General features: G+C 43.3%; 1 protein-coding gene across 4 annotated transcripts in view; it reads right to left on the bottom strand.

Moving 5' to 3' along the window:
• The window catches only part of LOC139260068 (partitioning defective 3 homolog B-like), a 1,396,127-nt gene that overhangs the window by 358,633 nt on the left and 1,014,063 nt on the right, over positions 1–23,431 (bottom strand). For all 4 annotated transcript variants that reach the window (XM_070876196.1, XM_070876197.1, XM_070876199.1 and 1 more), the window contains one exon: positions 7,293–7,397. In XM_070876196.1, coding sequence (XP_070732297.1) covers positions 7,293–7,397 — 105 coding nt within the window. The remainder of the gene's footprint in view (positions 1–7,292; positions 7,398–23,431) is intronic.

Below are 23,431 nucleotides of genomic sequence, written 5' to 3'. Positions count from 1 at the left end.
AGGAATGGTACCAGCCCAATTATGATAATAACCATCAGCCTCCCTTCCTAAGCATTACTCCCAGAATAGGAAACACTGAAGGTATAATATGCCTAGTGAGTAATGAGACTAAAGGACCAGAAATGGGACGCAGCAAGTGTTCCCAAATGATTAAATGGCAAGCCACAACTAATCCCACTGAGAGAAAGATAGCAACAGTTGGCTGGACAACGGTCCATAACAAAGCCCCAGGTGAAGGGTGGGAAGGTGAGACCACTCGAGTAGGGATAGTGCAAAAGGACCAGGAGCTGACGCCCTATAATTGCACCTACTTTATTTGTGGCCATAAAGCCTACCCATGGTTACCGGCCAACTGGACAGGGTCCTGTTACTTATGATATGTGGTACCCCTTATCAGATCAGTAAAGACTCTAAGGGAGGCCTATGGAAGTCATAGATTTAAACGGGATTTGACGTGGCTAAACGGAATATTCAAGGTAATGGTGCCACCCTATGGAATAGCATCGACCGAATGGCAGTTACGGGAACTGGCTAACTTAGTGGAATCAGTAGCCAACGCAACTTCCCAAGCCTTTGAAGGGATAAATGACGAAATGGTAGCTATTCGAACAGTGGCTCTCCAAAATCGTATGGCCTTAGATTATCTCCTAGCCAAGGAGGGAGGAACATGCGCATTAATAGGTGGAGAATGCTGTACGTATATCCCAGATAAATCAGAAGATATCGGCAGTCTAGCTGAAAACATCAGGATGGTTGGGAGCCCTGGGGAAATCTGTGGTACAGGGTTTGATCATATTCCTGCTGATAGTCTTCGCCCTGTATCTATTATTTGTCGTCATTAAGTGTTGCTGTGCCAGGGTGGGAGAAACTATGTTACCTACCGAGACCACGGCTAGAGTTATGGTAGCAACAACTGCTGAAGGCTCTTGTGTGGAAATGGAAATGGAGAGACTGTACAAGATCAGAATGGATTGAGTTGTCCTTGTGAAGGACAAAATTGGGGAATGTGGAAATGTATTTTTATCTAAGCTGATACCATACGGTATTTGTGTGCCTTTTAATTAAAATGGAGTCCTGGCCCTTCCAGAACTTTCTGCATTTTAGCAGTCAGCTTGCATAAACAGCTAAACCTGGTTTGAGATGGCTGATGGCCATCAGACAGCTAGGAGACAAGTCATGCTGAGACAAGTAACCCCCCCCCCCCCCATGGTGCTCTCCTATTGTCTACACTACAGGAGTTCCATGTCACCCCACCCTTATCTTCTAGCCATTATCTCTTTCCGAGACCTCATCCATTTGATGCAAACAGGTAAACTGACCAGGAAATTGGAACAATCCTGACACAATACAAGACAGGTGATAGCCCATTACCTATGACTCATGGAGTAATGGCCGTTTGGCTTTCTGATAACCCTGACAAAAGGAAATATCTGGATACCATGTCAGGACCAGGATATAGTAATTAACTCTTTATCTGTATTCACTGACTGTGAGACAGAGCAATACACAGGGAGAGGCCATAACTTGGGTTTTACTGTATAAATATCTTGTTAAACTGAACCATTTCGGAAGTGTTCACTTAGCCCTTGACTGAGTGTAACCTACCCCTTGCGAGCAAGTAAATTAAAGAAACTTCTACCGGAGCTGTAAGTGTTGGAGTCATTCTTTTCGGAGGTCGAGATTTCGACATGTGTAGGAGCCAGGGCTCAGACTGCTGCTATGCAAGCTGGATCTGGATATTAGTGTTCAAAGGGGCTTCCAGAGCGTTATCTTTTGCAAAGATGTCACATGCATTGGTCTTAGCTCAAGTTGAGTTAAGGGAATTGCTCCCTGAAGACCTAGGGTGGATATGGCTTTCTGCTGAGAGCCCTTCTCCCCATCCTCCTCCTTCTCCTAGAAGTTTATCCTGCTCTGCGTGGCCTCTCTTCTTTATCTCAGTTGTGTTCAGTTCCCAGAGGAAGCCCCATCAGGCCACCCATGTCTGGAAGCAACTTGTTTCAGCACAAGATTTTAAATGACCAAAAAATGACTTCATCACCAGCCAGACCACTCCCTGTAGACTATTGAACTTTAGCTAAGTATAGGAAAGCTCCAAAAGCACATACAATTTCACCAGCAGCCAGAAGAAATAATCCATCAATTCACCTGTAAGTAGTTCATGATCCCTTTAAATAGTGTTGGTGGGGAGTCCTTCATTCCATTTGACGTCATGTTCAATTCTACGAAGACCGGGGGTTGGCTGAAGTGTGGAGTTCGAAAATGGTAGTCCTTGCATCAAATCAGTGTTGCGCACTTATTTACATCATGATCTCGCTGATTCTACATTTTGCCAGAGGTGGTTATGCACGCACACTCATGCCAAACCTTTACCAAGATGGCATCCTGTGCACTTTGTGTCATCTTGGATCCCATTTTCAATCCTTATGTGGCCACATAGCACCTTAAAAATGGGCCTTACGTGGCCCAATTTAGCCCCAACATGTGCTCTAACTTACCATGAGCAACTCCTACAGGACATCTCATACATACACACAGAGGTAATTTTAAATAATTTTTTTTAACTACTTTTCATGAGTTCTGAGACATTCATTACTTCATTGTGCAATAATCCCTGTCTGACAGTAACATTATGACTGGAACTGAGTTATATTTCACACCAAGTTAAATTTATTCCAGATTTGAAAGCCCATTCTATATAGTATATATATTACACATTCTGTAACTCCAGGTTCTTGAGTCTAATTCTGTGCGTGCCCTCAGTGTCTCCTGTTAACTATGAAATGCTGTTAATTACCTTTGGATAGTCTGATAAAAATTACATTAAACTATATAAATGCTTTCTTATAATTCTAAATTCTTGTGCATCCCTGATTTCCTTCACTCCAGCATTGGCGGACGTACCTTCAGCTGCCAAGTCCATAAGCTCTGGAATTCCCTCCCTAAACCTCTCCGCTTCTCTCTTTCCTCCTTTAAGATGAACCTTAATACCTAATTATTTTCGTCACCTATCCTATATCTCAAGGTGCTATATAAATACAAGTTGTTGTTATGTGGCTCAGTATCAAATTTTGTTTAATAACACTTCTGTGTAGCGGCTTGGTACTTTATTTTACATATAAGTTGTTGCTGTTGTTGACTTAAATGTGCAGTTAAAACATTTCTTGGTGTTGCAATCCGTTTTTTCTGTATGCAACTAAATTTATCCCTCAACCAACATCACAAACAGATTATTTGATCATTATCACATTGCTGTTTGTGGGACTTTGCTGTGTGTAAATCAGCTGCCGTGTTTCTTATGTTACAGCAGTGACTACACTTCAAAAATTACTTCATTGGCTGTAAAGTGCTTTGGGATCTCCCATGGTCATGAAAGGTGCTATAGAAATGCAAATTTGTCTTTTTATTGCATATAGTTTATTTACAAGTTGGATGCTCTGGAAATATTGAGGCGATGAAAGAAAAACTGAGGGGTTCTAATGACCACAGAAATCATGCATGCAAAGTCATTAAAACCATATCATGCTAAAAGCACTGTGATTACTTCACAAATCCAGATTCAACTAAAAATGCAACATCTCCCCTTGAAATTGAAAGTCTTTGAGATTTTAGTGATTGTCCAGGATATATATACAGAAATCATAAAAAAAAAACAGAGTAAGAAACTACTTGAATGCTGGTTCAATCTCAGGTTTCAAATGATATTCCAAAACTCTGCTGTGCTCTTACCGTTTAAGACATCTGAAAGCATTGAAGGAATTACAGCTTTACAACTCATTCCAAAGTAAATACTGTTCCATACATAAACAACTTGATTAGATTAATGTCAGTACAATTCTTTATCAACTACTTTTACTTTCCTTTAGCTGAATTTATTTGACCAAAAACCTTGCTGGCTAGTATGTGTTTGAGTGGCTCCATTGCAAATAGCGAAGTGGGGCATGGCGAACTTCAGAAAGGCTGAAGAGCGAATCCGGAGCCACCTGCCTCTAAGAAACCATGGTACAGGTGGAGCAGAAACCCCAACAAAAAATTTCAGGTAAGTTCATAATTTTCTCCTATCAAAGGAGTTGGTACTCTGATTAAAACAAACTTTTCCTTGGCATACCTTCCTATTTAATTACTAAATTACATTCACAAATAGTAAGCTGTGTCTGCCATCTTGTTGACAAAAGTCACAACCTGTGCTCCTTTACAAAAAAACTATGAAAATTCCTCCAGCCTTTGTCCCTCAATGTTCTCCACTCTTGTGACACCTGTGACTTATGCGGACTTCTGTTCCATGGGCATCAACAGAGCTCTTGTACTTTACCAAGGTAACTATTCTTCCTTTGTGAGCCTAAGCAGTATATAAGAACATAAGAACATAAGAAATAGGAGCAGGAGTAGGCCATACGGCCCCTCGAGCCTGCTCCGCCATTCAATATGATCTTGGCTGTTCCAATCATGGACTCAGGTCCACTTTCCTGCCCGCTCCGCATAACCCTTTATCCCCTTATCGTTTAAGAAACATTAAATTTATTCAATGACCCAACTTCCACAGCTCTCTGATGCAGCAAATTCCACAGATTTATAACCCTCTGAGAAAAGAAATTTCTCCTCATCTGAGTTTTAAATGGGCGGCACCTTATTCTAAGATCATGCCCTCTAGTTCTAGTCTCCCCCATCAGTGGAAGCATTCTCTCTGCATCCACCTTGTCAAGCCCCCTCATAATCTTATACGTTTCGATAAGATCACCTCTCATTCTTCTGAATTCCAATGAATAGAGGCCCAACCTACTCAACCTTTCCTCATAACTCAACCCCCTCATCTCCGGAATCAATCTAGTGAACCTTTTCTGAACTGCCTCTAAAGCAAGTATATGCTTTCGTAAATATGGAAACCAAAACTGCACGCAATATTCCAGGTATGGCCTCACCAATACCCTATATAACTGTAGCAAGACTTCCCTGCTTTTATACTCCACCCCCTTTGTAATAAAGGCCATGATTCCATTGGCCTTCCTGATCACCTGCTGTACCTGCATACTAACCTTTTGTGTTTCATGCACAAGTACCCCCAGGTCCCACTGTACTGCAGCACTTTGCAATCTTTCTCCATTTAAATAATAACTTGCTGTTGATTTTTTTCTGCAAAAATGCATGACTTCACACTTTCCAACATTATACTCCATCTGCCAAATTTTTGCCCACTCACTTAGCCTATCTTTGTCCTTTTGCAGATTTTTTATGTCTCCTCACACATTGCTTTTCCTCCCATCTTTGTATCATCAGCAAACTTGGCTACGATGCACTCAGTCCCTTCTTCCAAGTCTTCAATATTGTTAATAGTTGGGGTCCCAGCAGTGATCCCTAATCTGTCAACTAATCATTCAATCCAGGGTGGTGGTGTGGGTGGCGGCAGATCAGAGCAGAGCCCGATCCATGCTTGTCCAATAGCCACATCCAGGAGGGGACACATGATCATAGAATCAATCAGCACAGAAAGAGGCCATTCAGCCCATCGTGCCTGTGCCAGAAAGAGATATTCAATTGTTCCACTTCCTTAAATTATTTATTATTCACAGGTACAAGTTAGATATTGAAATCTAGGACACATCATCTAAACTTTCTTATTCAAATTTGCTATCAGATTTAAACCCATTTCTTCCCGCTGCTCTAATTGGCGGTGAAGTCATTGCAAGGCAGCTGACAATCAGGGTGAAGTAGATTCAATGATGATCCTACCGTAGATATAATCAATACAAGATGTATTGTGCAAAAAGTGTTTTTAAGCAAAACATGGAACTAAACGTGTTTATAAATATACAGTAATTCCCATTGGAACAAGAAATATGAAATATACACAACGAAGTGGTCCTTTTGAGGAAAAGCAATTGTGGACACAGCTAGAATTAAACTACTGCTGACCTCTGGCTTTTTCAAATTCAAGAGCACACCAACCTAACACTTATTCACTGAAATATCCAGAGAATACATATGGTACAGGTCTTCTATGATGAAATTGTCCAGCGGACATGAAGGGTTCTAATTTCTAACCCACCAAGCCATCGGATGAATGCCTGTCTGACATTCTTTTTTCCTCTGTGTTTCGGTTGATCTGGACTTCATTTTTTTTTCTTTTGAACAACGAGTGCTGATGAATTCATCTGGGAAACTGGCTAGGAAGAGCTAATGAGGGTGAGGGAGCTAAACTGCCACTCGTGGATAAACATTATCCCAAAAAATTCAATGATTTCAACAGTAACTCATTAATGAATCTGTGCCTTTGCATCACTGGGCTCTATAACTTACCCGAGCTAGTTCACATATCGTTAGCATGCACTGGTTTTAAAAATCCAACTTTAGCATAACCTCTTTTCTTGATGGGGATAAAAAAAATTGTTTAATCCCATCCTCTTAGGGCTAGAACTTCAAATGCAGTACAAAAGCGATGGCACAAGGAATAGACACTGACCTTGTTGTTTGGACACTCGTATAGGACTTGCTAAACCCTTATTTCCCCACCCCTCCGTGACTCACACTGATCCAAGAGGATGTGGAAGAATACACTAATTTGACCATCTCTATTCCTCAACCAAAACAGATTATCTGATTATTTATCTCATTGCTGTTTGTGAAACCATGAATGTATAAATTGGGCGCTGCATTTTCCTACATAACAGTGATGGCACTTTCTAAATACTTCATTGATTGTGAAGCACTTTGGGACTTCCTGAAGACAAGAAAGGCGCTATATAAATGCAAATTAGTCTTGAATGTGTCAATTGAGTCCACCATTGCTGCTGTAGATAGCAATCTGTTCCACATGTTAATTCAAAGAGTTGCTCCTTAAAAAAATATCCAAGCTGTGAATGTATGACTTACTTCGTGTTTTCCTTAATAAGATCAGTTTCAGAACCAAGAAGGCACAAGTCTGCTCCAACCTTCACTTGTGATATTTGCCATGCTATGACTCAGACACAAACTAACAACAGTGTTGATTTTCTAACTGTGAAAACAACTTCACAACTTGGGTTGTAAACTTCAAACTTTACAATCTCTACGATGTCTTGATGGCTTTAGAGCACTCGAGGACAATCATGTTTGAGGTATGATACACCAACATATTAATAAAAGATTACAAATCTTACTTTTTATTTACAAATTTTATCTAGTTACAGTAATTCTGTTGAGTGATTTAGATGCTATTGTAAATGTTTATGAACATTAACAGACTTCCCAAAATTGAGTTATTGCTTGCATTTGGCCAACATTTTTTGATTCTTTTATATATCCATGCATACACATCTTACCTGTCCCGTTCTTCTTTCATTCTCTCCAGCTCTTCTTCATTCAAGACATCACTCTTGTGTTTGGTCTTTTGTTCTTTCCCTTTTTCTTCCTTTTTTTTACCAAACCTGTTTCAAACAGTAATAATAATGCTTATTCAAAAAAAATAATGAGAACAAACACAGAGCTTTTGGAGTTTGTATCTATTATTACAGCTCCTAGATTTGTTGACAACAGACAAGATTTTTAGTTTTGCTACTTGTTAGCCCCAATTTTTCTTCTCTCCTATAGGTGGTACCTCATGTTGAGGTATGGGTCCATGGGTGTTGGTATTCCTCTGGTACCTCAAATACATGAGCCGGACAATGGGCATTAGCAGGCTGCTGGGGTGCAGTAGCATCGCAGCCAAGATTGTACTTATCCCTATCGTACATCCAAACGTGCATGCTTCCAAGAAAGGTTGCTTGACAGCAATCAGGGCAGGAATTCCTCTCCCTAACCCAGGAGCTCCAAGACAAATTTTAGCACCCCTACCACTGTCTCGATTGAAGTCAGGTAAATTTAGCATGGACCAGGAATCAAACCTAGCTTTTCTTGGCCAATAAGGATAAAGGCTTTCTGCAATCCATGTTCCAACATATGGCTAGAAAGTGTTAGCCACATTCATCTGCGCAGGTAACTAATTTGAGTCCCATCCTATCTGCATCCAACATTTACACAAGCTCATCTTCTATCATGGACTCATCGGATACCAATGAGCACAGTGAATCATGAATCCTAGTCAGGGAGCATTGAAGACAATTGTAGTGACTCCAACATCACCAACTGAGACCAACTAACTTAGCACTGACCTGGAATTGACCTTGGAAAATTTCAGTTCTGTGGCCGATATCATACCAAACAGTGCATTTATTTAGTGAGCTCGGCAGTGTTCAGGGATCATTAATTATTTGACCTTGGGAGAGATTTTTGGTTAAAGCTGTAATATGTTTTTGATATGAATTCTGGTTCAAGATTGTTAAGGATTAATATGCAAGTTGCAGTATCCTTAATGTCACCTTGACAGAGGAAGGCAGGCACAGGACCATTGGGACATTGAGCGGATTAGTAATATTAATGATCTCTCATGAACTTTAATGAGCCAGCCATTGAAATGATTACCCTTGACAATCTGCGACCCCAGATAGATTTGTCCAGAAATTGCGGTCAGAGGCGGACCTCCGGAATACGCCTCCAATCCACAAAACAATTACAAAACTACGTACTGACGGGGAGGCTGCAAAAACTTACGGTCTCAGGCCTCGAGGCGGAGGGCAGTGTAATGGCTTACAGATACAAGAGATGCAGGTGGCGCAGAAGCGTAGTTGGGATCACGTGGGCCTGGTCCTTCATTCTATTTTAATCATTTATGAAGGAAAACTCATAATGAGATGGTGGAATCACAAAATCCACTAATTATATTTGCAGAATTGGAATTTTATTTGTATTTGCCTTCATTCCACCAATTTCGTGAAAAATGTAATTTTTTGATAATTTTATACATAATTTAAACTGCACTCCGGGCCAATGTCTGCATAAACTAATTTCATACAGTGTATGTGCATAATTTAGGAGATGAACATGTTTAATTAAGACCATAGATATCCCCTTATGCTGATGCAAACAGGTCCTGCCCCTGCTTGAATTAATCATCAGACTCCCGTGCACAGTTGTTGGCCATTCGGTGGGTAAATAGCCCAACTCTGCGCCAGCTTTTTCATGGCCAGCGCGGATACCACAGGTTCGGGATTTTGCACATGTGGAAATCCAGAACTTGCGTTAGATTTCAAAGGGAATACACTCCGCAATTTCAGGGCAATTATTTCAGATACTTCCAATAGGCATTCAGTCATGAGATGCTAATAGAGATTGTAACCCTGCACACACAGCCTGGGATTCCACTCTTGGACAAGCAGAGGCCAGTTAGATGATGAGCTCTGAACAGGGAGACGGTCAGAAGTCAGTGCCCAACTTGCTGTCCAGCTATCAGGCAAAATTTGCATTTATATAGCACCTTTAATGCAGAAAAATGCTTGAAAGTATTTCAGAGGGGTGAAATCAGAAAATATCCCTATTGATAATGAATACCTTGTCATAGAAACATAGAAAATAGATGCAGGAGTAGGCCATTCGGCCCTTCGAGCCTGCAACACCATTCAATAAGATCATGGCTGATCATTCCCTCAGTACCCCTTTCCTGCTGTCTCTCCATACCCCTTGATCCCTTTAGCCGTAAGGGGCACATCGAACTCCCTCTTGAATATATCCAATGAACTGGCATCAACAACTCTCGGCGGCAGGGAATTTCACAGATTAACAACTCTCTGAGTGAAGAAGTTTCTCCTCATCTCAGTCCTAAATGGCCGACCCCTTATCCTAAAACTGTGTTCCCTGGTTCTGGACTTCCCCAACATCGGGAACATTCTTCCCGCATCTAACCTGTCCAGTCCCGTCCCGTCAGAATCTTATACGTTTCTATGAGATTCCCTCTCATCCTTCGAAACTCCAGTGTATAAAGGCCCAGTTGATCCAGTCTCTCCTCAGATGTCAGTCCAGCCATCCCTGGAATCAGTCTGGTGAACCTTCGCTGCATTCCCTCAATAGCAAAAACATCCTTCCTCAGATTAGGAGACCAAAACTGAACACAATATTCCAGGTGAGGCCTCACCAAGGCCCTGTACAACTGCAGTAAGACCTCCTGCTCCTATACTCAAATCCCCTAGCTATGAAGTACCATTTGCCTTCTTCATCGCCTGCTGTACCTGCATGCCAACCTTCAATGACTGATGAATCATGACACCCAAGTCTCGTTGCACCTCGCCTTTTCCTAATCTGCCACCATTCAGATAATATTCTGCCTTCGTGTTTTTGCCACCAAAGTGGATAACCTCACATTTATCCACATTATACTGCATCTGCCATGCATTTGCCCACTCACCTAACCTGTCCAAATCACCCTGCAGCCTCTTAGCTTACACCACCACCCAGTTTAGTGTCATCTGCAAACTTGGAGATATTACACTCAATTCCTTCATCCAAATCATTAATGTATATTGTAAAGACTTGGGGTCCCAGCACTGAGCCCTGCGGCACTCCACTAGTCTCTGCCTCCCATTCCGAAAAGGACCCGTTTATCCCGACTTTCTGCTTCCTGTCTGCCAACCAATTCTCTATCCACGCCAGTACATTATCCCCAATACCATGTGCTTTGATTTTTCACACCAATCTCTTATGTGGGACCTTGTCAAAGGCCTTTTGAAAGTCCAAATACACCACATCCACTGGTTCTCACTTGTCCACTCTACTAGTTACATCCTCAAAAAATTCCAGAAGATTTGTCAAGCATGATTTCCCTTTCATAAATCCATGCTGACTTGGACCGATCCTGTCACTGCTTTCCAAATGCATGACTATTTCATCCTTAATAAATTATTCCAACATTTTCCCCACTACTGATGTCAGGCTAACCAGTCTATAATTACCAGTTTTCTCTCTCCCTCCTTTTTTAAAAAGTGGTGTTACATTAGCTACCCTCCAGTCCATAGGAACTGATCCAGAGTCATCATCAATGCATCCACTATTTCTAGGGTCACTTCCTTAAGTACACTGGGATGCAGACAAACAGGCCCCGGGGATTTATCGGACTTCAATCCCATTAATTTCCCCAACACAATTTCCCGCCTAATAAGGATAACCCTCAGTTCCTCCTTCTCACTAGACCCTCGGTCCCCTAGTACATCCGGAAGGTTATTTGTGTCTTCCTTCATGAAGACAGAACCAAAGTATTTGTTCAATTGGTCTGACACTTCTTTGTTCCCCATTATAAATTCACCTGAGTCCAACTGCAAGGAACCTACGTTTGTCTTCACTAATCTTTTTCTCTTCACATATCTATAGAAGCTTTTGCAGTCAGTTTTTATGTTCCAGGCAAGCTTCCTCTCGTACTCTATTTCCCCCCTCCTAATTAATCCCTTTGTCCTCCTCAGCTGAATTCTAAATTTCTCCCAGTCCTCAGGTTTGCTGCTTTTTCTGGCCAATTTATATGCCTCTTCCTTGGATCTAACACTATCCTTAATTTCCCTTGTTAGCCACAGTTGAGCCACCATCCCTAATTTATTTTTACTCCAGACAGGGATGTACAATTGTTGAAGTTCATCCATGTGATCTATAAATGTTTGCCACTGCCTATCCACCGTCAACTCTTTAAGTATCATTTGCCAGCCTATTCTAGCCAATTCACGCCTCATACTGTCGAAGTTACCTTTCCTTAAGTTCAGGACCCTAGTTTCTGAATTAACTGTGTCACTCTCCAGCTTAATAAAGAATTCTATCATATTATGGTCACTCTTCCCCAAGGAGCCTCGCACAACAAGATTGCTAATTAGTCCCTTCTCATTACACATCACCCAGTCTAGGATGGCCAGCTCTCTAGTTGGTTCCTCAACATAATGGTCAAAAAAACTATCCGTAATATACTCCAGGAAATCCTCCTCCACCGCATTGCTACCCGTTTGGTTAGCCCAATCTATATGTAAATTAAAGTCGCCCACGATAACTGCTGTACCTTTATTGCACACATCCCTTATTTCTTGTTTGATGATGGCCCTAACCTCACTAGTACTGTTTGGTGTCCTATACACAACTCCCACCAGCGTTTTCTGCCCTTTGGCATTCCGTAACTCCACCCATACTGATTCCACATCATCCAAGCCAATTTCCTTCCTTACTATTGCATTAATTTCCTCTTTAATCAGCAACGCCACCCCACCTCCTTTTCCTTTCTGTCTATTCTTCCTAAATGTTGAATACCCCTGGCTGATGAGTTCCCAGCCTTGGTCACCCTGGAGCCATGTCTCCATGATGCCAATTACATCATATCCGTTTACTGCTATCTGCGCAGTTAATTCGTCCACCTTATTCCGAATACTCCTTCAGGCTTGTCTTTTTAACACACTTTGCCCCTTTAGAATTTTGCTGTAATGTGGCCCTTTTTGTTTTTTGCCTTGGGTTTTTCTGCCCTCCACTTTTACTATTCTTCTTTTGTCCTCTGACTCACTTTGAGCAACACAACGGGAGATCTGTTAGTGTCATTCAATCAACAGCATAACACACCATTGTAACACACCATTCACTACTATCTGTATGTTACCCTCCGCATCCTTGTACTGAGTTTGAATAAAATTACCCTTGTGAGGAATGATGCGGATTAAGTAAAAGGCAATCGTACTGTTATGTTTAAAATGATCACCTTTCACGCTACACTTTGACAAACATGGAACATAGATGGAAGTGTCAGTAGATGACTCACTTACATTACAGATTTGAAGGACTAACAATGTTAGCAGCAAGATTGGCTAATTGAATATGGTGCATATGCTCAAACAGATGATATCGTGTTGCCCAAAATCTCTCAACTTCACGCTTTCACTGTACAGTTATGTTGGGCATTAACAAAATTCATTTCAATGGATCTGTCAACGTCTGTGCAACTTTAAGTGACACATGGGCAGCCAAAATCTATCTGGCCAGGTCTCTATTTACAATGTTTGCAAACACAGTAATGCTCATTGATGTGGTGGATGCAACGATGAGATCAACAACTGTGAATACCCCAAGATTTTTTAAATTAAATTTTGTATAATATATATATGTTTTCTCGTCTTTGAATCAGAGGCAACTCTTTGTAAATGGGGTATTAGAATCTGGATACACAGATGCTGCTGGAGTGAGGACAATGCAAGATATGCCCCACCAAGTATTCTTGGAATCATACAGCTCAGGAGGCTGCAATTTGGCCCACTCTGCCTGTGCTGGCTCTTTGAAAGAGTTATACAATTAGTCTCAGTCACCTGCTCTTTTCCCATAGCCCTGCAAATTTTTTCTTTTCAAGTATATATCCAATTCCCTTTTGAAAGTTACTATTGTATCTGCTTCCAACACTCTTTTAGAAACCGCATTCCAGATCATCACAACTCACTGCGTAAATAAAAGCTGTTTCCCCTCTACTTCTTTTGCCAATTACCTTAAATCTGTGTCCTCTGGTTACCGACCCTCATGCCAATGGAAGCAGTTTCATAATTTTGAACACCTCTATTGAATCTCCCGCTAAATTTCTCTGCCCTAAGGAGAGCCAAGCTTCTCTCGTCTCTCCACAGTACTGTCTCCCTCAGATTGATCACAGTCTAATATGGTGGAATATGGTGTTTGAACACACAGCTTCTGCACTGGAACAGAAGACCGACAGCCAACCATGATGCTGAAGAGCTACGTTTTATTTCCAATATGCTGGTTTTAAACAAATGAGCAACATCAGCTCTACACAGTCTCAAAAAGTTTGGGGCCCAGAAGAGCCGAGGACCTAGGGGCAGCACGGGCCAACTCCACTGCGATATATGTGCGCACTAAAACCATGCAGCAGAGCTGGTCTCCAGTCGTCTTGGTTATTCCTTGCCACTGGACCAAGACCTAGCTCTGTCAAACCTGTGTGGTGGCTGGTGTGCAACGGTCACCACACGTTAAAAAAATCCACACACAGATATCTTCCACCCATCAAGATGTATTTCGGGATCTGGAATATTAGGTCCTTCATTGAAACACCTGTGAACTCTTTTTCGGTGTGGAAGCAAGTCATCCTCATTTCGAGGGACTGCCTATGATGATGATACAATCTCAAACAGTGTTCCATTTCCCATCAGTCAACTAGAGCAGGACACACACACTACAGTAAATAAAACATACATACATAACAGTAAATTTATACTTTTGCCACAGTGCAAATATATCACACTTTCCCATCTGCTTTCATTAACAAATTCTACATCAGCTCTGAACTACTACAGAAGCTGAATTAATTGCATTAGCAAGACACAGTTCATTTCTTAAGCTTAAAAAAAATATTGCCGTTTCTCAGTGGCGAGTGAAATTATTATGCAGTTTCAATTTTTTTTATTAACGGTTCCACTTAAACATGCAAAATGAAAGCTAATAAGCACTTCAGTCAACACAATTTCACTAAAAGAGCCATTTTCATACTAAGAAGTGCTACAACAAAGCATGCTCTGGTGCATTATATTAGTGTATATCATATCAGTGAAAATAGGAATTTGGTAACGTTTTTTGTTCAAAATTGTAAAATCTGATTGAACAGTTCATTCAAAATAACCAACATTGGATTCCATAGCTGTGAGGCTTTTCAGATCGGTTAAGCAAACTACATTCCTTCGTTCATGAGTGCACAGAAAGGCACTCGGTTTTGAGGAGCAATGCAAGCAGCGTAGCACTGTTGCCAGTAGCAGAGTAACAAGCTTTATTTCTCAGTATGGTAATTTTCACCTACAGCGCCACCACTGCAAAAATAACTCAATTAGGGACTGCAAAAATTGGACAGTCTGTACTGCATCCAAACCAGTGGACCGGAGCTCCCAATGGTAGACAGCTCATGGCCCCCTGCTAAATATGTATACATGTATTTACTCTGTACAGCCACCAGAGGGTTCATCCCCCGGAGTCCCAAGGGATCCCATAATCCCTTGGGTGCACAGGTAATTAAGGAGGCTTCACAGGTTGGAGAGGCACTCTGGAGACCTGCAATAAAAGACTAAGGTCACACTTTACTTTAAGCTCACAGTGTTCAGGCTGATTCTTTCTCCATACACAACTGGCGATGAGAAACAGATAGCGAACCCAAAGATGCAGAAAACAGTGAGCATCCTGGAGAAATTCTCGGAGGGAGAAGATTGGGAAATTTTTGTGGAGCGACTTGACCAATACTTCGTGGCCAACGAGCTAGATGGGGAAGAGAGCGCTGCCAAATGAAGGGCGATTCTCCTCACCGTCTGTGGGGCACCAAAGTATGGCCTCATGAAGAATCTGCTCACTCCAGCGAAACCCACGGAGAAATCGTATGACGATTTGTGCACACCGAGAGCAAGTGAACCTGAAGGAAAGCGTTCTGATGGTGAGGTACCGGTTCTACACCTACAAAAGGTCTGAAGGCCAGGAAGTGGTGAGTTATGTTGGCGAGCTAAGATGCCTTGCAGGACATTGCAAATTTGAAGGACATTTGGAGCACATGCTTAGAGGCTTTTTCGTACTTGGCATTGGCCACGAAACTAAACGTCACAAACTTTTGACTGTTGAGACCCCAACCTTGAGAAAGGCCACAGTGATAGCGCAGGCGTTCATTGCCACCAGTGACAATACGAAGCAAATCACTCAGCACACAAGTGCTGCTACAAGTACTGTGAACAAAGTGATGTTGTTTTCGAATCGTAACATACAGGGCAGGTCACACATCCCTGCAGCTATACGTCTGCAAATGTCTCAGAGTCCACCATCAAGGGTGATGAATGCAAGGCCATGAACACCTTGTTGGCGCTGCGGGGGTGATCATCGTTTCCATTCATGCCAATTCAAAGAGTATGTTTGCAAGGGCTGTGGAACAATGGGACACCTCCAACCAGTGTGCAGGCGAGCTGCAAAGCCTGTTAAACCCGCAAACCACCATGTTGCAGAGGAGGACAGATCCATGGAGGATCACTACGAACCAGAGCCTCAGATCGAGGAGGCAGAGGTTCATGGGGTGCACACATTCACCACGAATTGTCCCCCGATAATGCTGAATGTCGAACTAAATGGACTCCCAGTGTCAATGGAGCTGGACACGGGTGCGAGCCAGTCCAACATGGGCAAAAAGACTTTCGAAAGGTTGACCTCAAGGCCAGTCTTAACACCAGTTTGCACGAAACTAAGAACTTACATGAAAGAATTGATTCCTGTAATCGACAGTGCTACCGTAAAGGTCTCCTATGATGGAGCGGTGCACAAGCTATCACTATGGGTAGTACCAGACGATGGTCCCACGCTGCTCGGCAGGAGCTGGCTGGGAAAGATACGCTGGAACTGGGATGACATCCGAGCGCTATTGCCCGCTGACGACACTTCGTGTGCCCAGGTCTTAGACAAATTTCCTTCGCTGTTCACACCAGGCATCGAGAAATTCCAAGGAGCAAAAGTGAAGATCCACCTAATTCCGGGGGCGCGACCCATCCATCACAAGACGAGAGCAGTACCGTACACGATGAGAGAAAGGATAGAGATCGAGCTAGACCGGCTGCAACAAGAGGGCATCATTTCACCGATCGAGTTCAACAAGTGGGCCAGTCCTATCGTCCCAGTCCTCGAGGGAGACGGCAACGTCAGAATCTGTGGCGATTACAAAGTAACTATCAATCGTTTCTCCCTGCAGGACCAATACCCACTGCCAAAGTCCGACGACCTCTTTGCAACGCTGGCGGGAGGAAAGACGTTCACGAAGCTGGATCTGACTTGACGCAGAAACTGGAGGAATCATCGAAGGTCCCCACCTGCATCAACACACATAAAGGTCTTTTTGTTTATAACAGATGCTCGTTTGGAATCCGATCGGCGGCGGCGATATTCCAGAGAAACATAGAAAGTTTACTGAAGTTGGTCCCGCACACCGTGGTCTTCCAGGACAACATCTTGGTCACAGGTTGGAACACAGTCGAGCATCTGCAGAACCTGGAGGAGGTTCTTATTAGACTCAACTGTGTGGGGCTCAGCTTAAAACAATCGAAGTGCATTTTCCTGGCACCTGAAGTGAAGTTCCTGGGAAGGAGGATTGCAACGGACGGCATCAGGCCCACCAACGCGAAGACGGAGGCAATCGAGAACGCACCGAGGCCACAGAACGTGACGGAGCTGCGGTCGTTTCTGGGACTCCTGAACTACTTTGGTAACTTTTTACCGGGTCTCAGCACCCTGCTAGAACCACTGCATGTCTTACTACGAAAAGGGGGCAAATAGGTTTGGGTCAAAAGCCAAGGAAATGCCTTTGTAAAGCGAGAAAATTGTTATACTCAAACAAATTTCTTGTGTTGTATGATCTATGCAAGCATTTGGTACTAGCATGTGATGCGTCGGGCGTGTATTGCAACAAGCTAATGATTGGTTATGCATCCAGGAGTCTGTCTAAGGCTGAGAGAGCCTACAGCATGATTGAGAAAGAAGCGTTAGTGTGTGTCTATGGGGTAAAGAAAATGCATCAATACCTGATTGGGCGAAAATTCGAATTGGAAACTGACCATAAGCCACAAAAATCCCTCTTCTCCGAGAGTAAAGGGATAAATACTAACGCATCGGCCCGGATCCAGAAATGAGCGCTCACGTTGTCCGCATACAACTACACCATCCGCCACAGGCCAGGCACAGAAAACTGCGCCGATGCTCTTAATAGGCTGCCATTGCCTGCCATGGGGGTGGAAATGGCACAGCCCACAGATCTAGCCATGGTTATGGAAGCATTTGAGAGTGAGCAATCACCCGTCACTGCCCAGCAGATCAAAACCTGGACAAGTCAGGATCCCTTATTATCTCTAGTCAAAAGCTGTGTGCTTTACGGGAGCTGGTCCAGTGTCCCAGTGGAAATGCAGGAAGAGATAAAGCCGTTCCAGCAGCACAAAGATGAAATGTCTATATAGGCAGACTGGGGCAATCGAGTAGTGGTCCCCAAGAAGGGCAGAGACACCTTCATCAATGACCTCCACAGTACCCACCCAGGCATCGTAATGATGAAAGCGATAGCCAGATCTCACGTGTGGTGGCCCGGTATCGATGCGGATTTAGAGTCCTGCATTCACAGATGCTCGCAGATAAGCAATGTACCCAGGGAGGCGCTGCTAAATTTATGGTCTTGGCCCTCCAAACCGTGGTCTAGGGTACACGTCGACTATGCAGGCCCGTTCTTGGATAAAATGTTCCTTGTGGTTGTAGACATGTACTCCAAATGGATTGAATGCGAGATACTGTTGGCTAGCACGTCTGCTGCAACTACTGAAAGCCTGCGGGCATGGTTGCCACACATGGCCTACCCGATGTCCTGGTGAGCGACAACAGGCCATGTTTTACCAGTGTTGAGTTCAAAGAATTCATGACCCGTAACGGGATCAAGCATGTCACATCTGCCCCGTTTAAACCAGCATCTAATGGTCAGGCAGAGAGAGCAATGCAAATCATCAAGCAAGGCTTGAAGAGGATAACTGAAGGCTCACTACAGATTCACCTATCCCGAGTCCTGCTTAGCTACCGCACAAGACCTCACTCACTCACTGGGATCCCACCTGCTGAACTGCTCATGAAAAGAGCACTTAAGACAAGGCTCTCGTTAGTTCACCCTGATCTTCACGAACAGGTAGAGAGCAGGCGGCTTCACCAAAGTGCATACCATGATAGCGCAAATGTGTCATGCGAGATTGAAATGAATGATCCTGTATTTGTATTAAATTATGGACAAAGTCCCAAGTGGCTTCCCGGCACTGTCATGGCCAAAGAGGGGAGCAGGGTGTTTCGGGTCAAATTTTCAAATGGATTCATTCACCGGAAATACTTGGACCAAATTAAACTCAGATTCACAGACCATCCTGAGCAACCCACCTTGGACCCTACCTTTTTTGATCCCCCAACATAGACACCAGTGGCAACCGGCACCACGGTTGACCACGAAGCAGAACCCATCATCCACAGCAGCCCAGCAGGGCCCAACACACCAGGCAGCCCAGCAAGGCCAGCTGCACAGCAGCCCAGCGAGGGCCCAACAAATGATTCAACAACACCAACTTTCACACAGAGACGATCAACCAGGGCAAGAAAGACCCCAGATCGACTCACATTGTAAATAGTTACACTATTGACTTTGGGGGGGGGGGGAGGGGAGTGTTGTTATATATGTATACTTGTATTTACTCTGTACAGAACATAAGAACATAAGAATTAGCAACAGGAGTAGGCCCTCGAGCCTGCTCCGCCATTCAATAATATCATGGCTGATCTGGCCGTGGACTCAGCTCCACTTACCCGCTCTCTCCCCGTAACCCCTAATTCAATTATTGGTTAAAAATCTATCTATCTGTGACTTGAATACATTCAATAAGCTAGCCTCAACTGCTTCCTTGGGCAGAGAATTCCAGAGATTTATAACCTTCTGGGAGAAGAAATTCCTTCTCAACTCGGTTTTAAATTGGCTCCCCCGTATTTTGAGGCTGTGCCCCCTAATTCTAGTCTCCCCCACCAGTGGAAACAACCACTCTGCCTTTATCCTATCTAACCCTTTCATGATTTTAAATGTTTCTATAAGATCACCCCACATCCTTCTGAACTCCAACGAGTAAAGATCCAGTCTACTCAATCTATCATCATAAGGTAACCCCCTCATCTCCGGAATCAGCCTAGTGAATCGTCTCTGTACCCCCTCCAAAGCCAGTGTATCCTCCCTTAAGTAAGGTGACCAAAACTGCACGCAGTACTCCAGGTGCAGCCTTACCAATACCCTATACAGTTGCAGCAGGACCTCCCTGCTTTTGTACTCCATCCCTCTCGCAATGAAGGCCAACATTCCATTCGCCTTCCTGATTACCTGCTGCACCTGCAAACTAACCTTTTGGGATTCATGCACAAGAACCCCCAGGTCCCTCTGCACCTCAGCATGTTGTAATTTCTCCCCATTCCAAATAATATTCCCTTTTACTGTTTTTTTCCCCCAAGGTGGATGACCTCACACTTTCCGACATTGTATTCCATCTGCCAAACCTTAGCCCATTCGCTTAACCTATCCAAATCTCTTTGCAGCCTCTCTGTGTCCTCTACACAACCCGCTTTCCCACTAATCTTTGTGTCATCTGCAAATTTTGTTACACTACACTCTGTCCCCTCTTCCAGGTCATCTATGTATATTGTAAACAGTTGTGGTCCCAGCACCGATCCCTGTGGCACACCACTAACCACCGATTTCCAACCCGAAAAGGACCCATTTATCCCGACTCTCTGCTTTCTGTTCGCCAGCCAATTCTCGATCCATGCTAATACATTTCCTCTGACTCCGCGTACCTCTATCTTCTGCAGTAACCTTTTGTGTGGCACCTTATCGAATGCTTTTTGGAAATCTAAATACACCACATCCATCGGTACACCTCTATCCACCATGCTCGTTATATCCTCAAAGAATTCTAGTAAATTAGTTAAACATGATTTCCCCTTCATGAATCCATGCTGCGTCTGCTTGATTGCACTATTCCTATCTAGATGTCCCGCTATTTCTTCCTTAATGATAGTTTCAAGCATTTTCCCCACTACAGCCACCAGAGGGCTCATCCCCTGGAGTCCCAAGGGATCCCATAATCTCTTGGGAGCACAGGTATTTAAGGAGGCTTCACAGGTTGACGAGGCACTCTAGAGACCTGCAATAAAAGACTAAGGTTACACTTTCCTTTGAGCTCATAGTGTTCCGTCTGACTCTTTCTCCATACACAACAACCCCCAGAGCAGGTTCTGTTGCATTGCTTCAGTATACTAACCCAGCATTCGGCCGCTGAACACTTTAACATTTGGGGACAGTCTTTACCAAGGATTGCTTTCCTTTTTTTAACATAAATCTATCATGTAATCTTACAGGACAGAAGGAGGCTATTGGGCCATCCTGGCTCTTTGAAAGAGCTATTCAATTAATCCCATTCCCTGCTCTTTCCACTGCACTACAAAGTTTCCCTTTACAATTATATATCCAATTCCCTTTTGAAAGTTACTATTGAATCTGCTTCCACCACCCTTTCAGGCAGTGCTTTCCAGATCATAACAACTCGCTGCATTTTAAAAAGTAATCTCATCTTTCCTCAAGAAAATATAAACCACACCCCAGTGCGAAATGTATAAGATATACACCGCAGTACAGCGAGGAATGTAGAAAATATAAATCACACCCCAGCAAGGAATGCATAAGACCTACACTGCACCCCAGTGAGAAATGTGGAAAATATAAACCACACCCTACTGAGAAAAGTAGAAAATATAAACTGCAGTACAGCGAGGAATGTAGAAAATATAAACCATACCCCAATGGGAAAAGTAGAAAATATACTCCGCACCCCAGTGAGAAATGTAGAAAATATACAGTATATCTACTTTCCTTTATGTTAATAAAAATACATTTTTGCCAAAATGTGGCATGGATTGTAAATGGTTTTAACTGTCTCCAAATGTCACTCACCTGGGGAGATAATACAGCTGTTGCAGACGCACTGACAGGGAAAATAATGTTTAGCAGTTGAGAATTTATAAATTGGGAAAGAAAGCACAACTAGCAATGCCAAAATTAGCTTAATGTTACCTTTCCTTGTCGAAAATTAATTTTTGCATGACAGTAACCCTTACAGCTGGAAGAGGCTGATACAGCAATAGTTATGTCGGAGATGAAAGATGGTGTTGTCACACATCTGTCCATTACCTCACAACCGGAAAGAACCTCCTTTTTAATACAAAGAACACAGAGTGGCTGACTAGCAGCTTGGAGTTGTAATACAATTAATAAGTGAGTCAGGCTTTCTGAGCAATAAAAGTTCAGATTAATTTAGGCATTAACAAATGATATGCACGACATAAAAGACACAAGAGGGAAGCTTGCCATCTTGGCGGTAATTAATGAGAGCTGGGTGTTATTTAGCGACAGGAGTTTTAGAGCTTGGGGACTGTGCAGTCCCAGAGCAACTAGACAGCAGTGAGCTGGCTGACTTAAGGAATGGTAGGCAAAGCTTTCTTTGCGTGACAGTGAAAAGCAGGTGACAAGAGAAGATGAAGGGTCATCGACCTGAAACGTTAACTCTGTTTCTCTCCACAGATGCTGCCTGACCCGCAGAGATTTCTGGCATTTTCTGTTTTTATTTCAGATTCCAGCATCTGCAGTATTTTGCTCTTGCAAGAAAAAACATTATTTGAATTCAGAACACTATTTGCAAGCTAAACTCTGCAGATTCTCTTGCTTTCCAGATAAAAGAAAGAACTCACATTTATATAGCGCCTTTCTCAACCTCGGCGTCTCAAATCGCTTTACAGCCAATGAAGTACTTTTTAAAGTGTAGTCACTCTTGTAATATAGGAAACGTGGCACCTAATTTGTGCACAACAAGCAATGTGATAATGACTATATAATCTGTTTCTGTATGTTGATTGAGGGATAAATATTGACCAGGACATCAGGGATAATTCCCCTGCTCTTCTTCAAAATAGTGCCATAGGATTTTTATGTCCACTTGAGAGAACAGACGGGGTCTCGATTTAACATCCCATCCAAAAAACGGCACCTTCGACAGTACAGCACTCCCTCAGCACTGCACTGGAGTGTGATCCACAGCAACCACATCTGCAGTAAGTGTCTGAAGCTTGAGAAACTTCGGCTCAAAGTTGATGAGCTGGAGGCCGAGCTTCGGACACTGTGATGCATCAGGGAGGGGGCAGGTTACCTGGCCACTTTGTTCCAGGAGGCAGTCACACCCCGTAGGTTAAATACTTCAAATTTGGTCTGTGTGGTCAGGGACAGGAGGGCATGACTACGAGTGAGGCAGGTATGGGGATCCAGAAGGTAGCATTGGAAGAGCCTCAGCACTTGCACGTGTCCAACAGATATGAGTTTCTTGCAGCCTGTGTGGACGAGAGCAAGGACTGCAGGAAGGATGAGCAAACTGACCACAGCACCGTGGTACAGAGATCCATTCAAGTTGGGGGAGTAAAAAGAAATGTAGTAGTGACAGGGGAGAGTATAGTTAGGGGGATAGATACTCTTCTCTGCAACCAAGAGCATGAGTCCCGAAGAGCTATGGGTTAAGGACATCTCCTCGGGGCTGGAGAGGAACTTGGAGTGGGAGGCGAAGGATCCAGTTGTCGTAGTCCACGTAGGTATCAACAACATAGGTAGGACTAAGAAAGATGTTCTGCTGAGGGGATATGAGCAGCTAGGGGCAATATTAAAAAGCAGAATCACAAAGGTAATAATCTCTGGATTACTACCTGAGCCACGAGCAAATTGGCATAGGGTCAATAAGATCAGAGAGTTGAATGCGTGGCTCAAAGACTGGTGTGGGAGAAATTGATTTCGATTCATGCGGCACTGGCACCAGTACTGAGGAAAGAGGGAGCTATTCTGCTGGGATGGGCTTCACTTGAATCGAATAACTAGGGCTGTAAATAGGACTTTAAACTAAATAGTGGGGAAATAGGACTTTAAACTAAATAGTGGGGGGGGGGGGTGGGAGGGTTCAGGTGAGGAGAAATTTAGAAA

This window comes from Pristiophorus japonicus, chromosome 3, assembly GCF_044704955.1.
Source record: "Pristiophorus japonicus isolate sPriJap1 chromosome 3, sPriJap1.hap1, whole genome shotgun sequence".
Lineage (NCBI taxonomy): Eukaryota > Metazoa > Chordata > Chondrichthyes > Pristiophoridae > Pristiophorus > Pristiophorus japonicus.
This window is presented reverse-complemented; position numbering and strand designations above follow the sequence as displayed.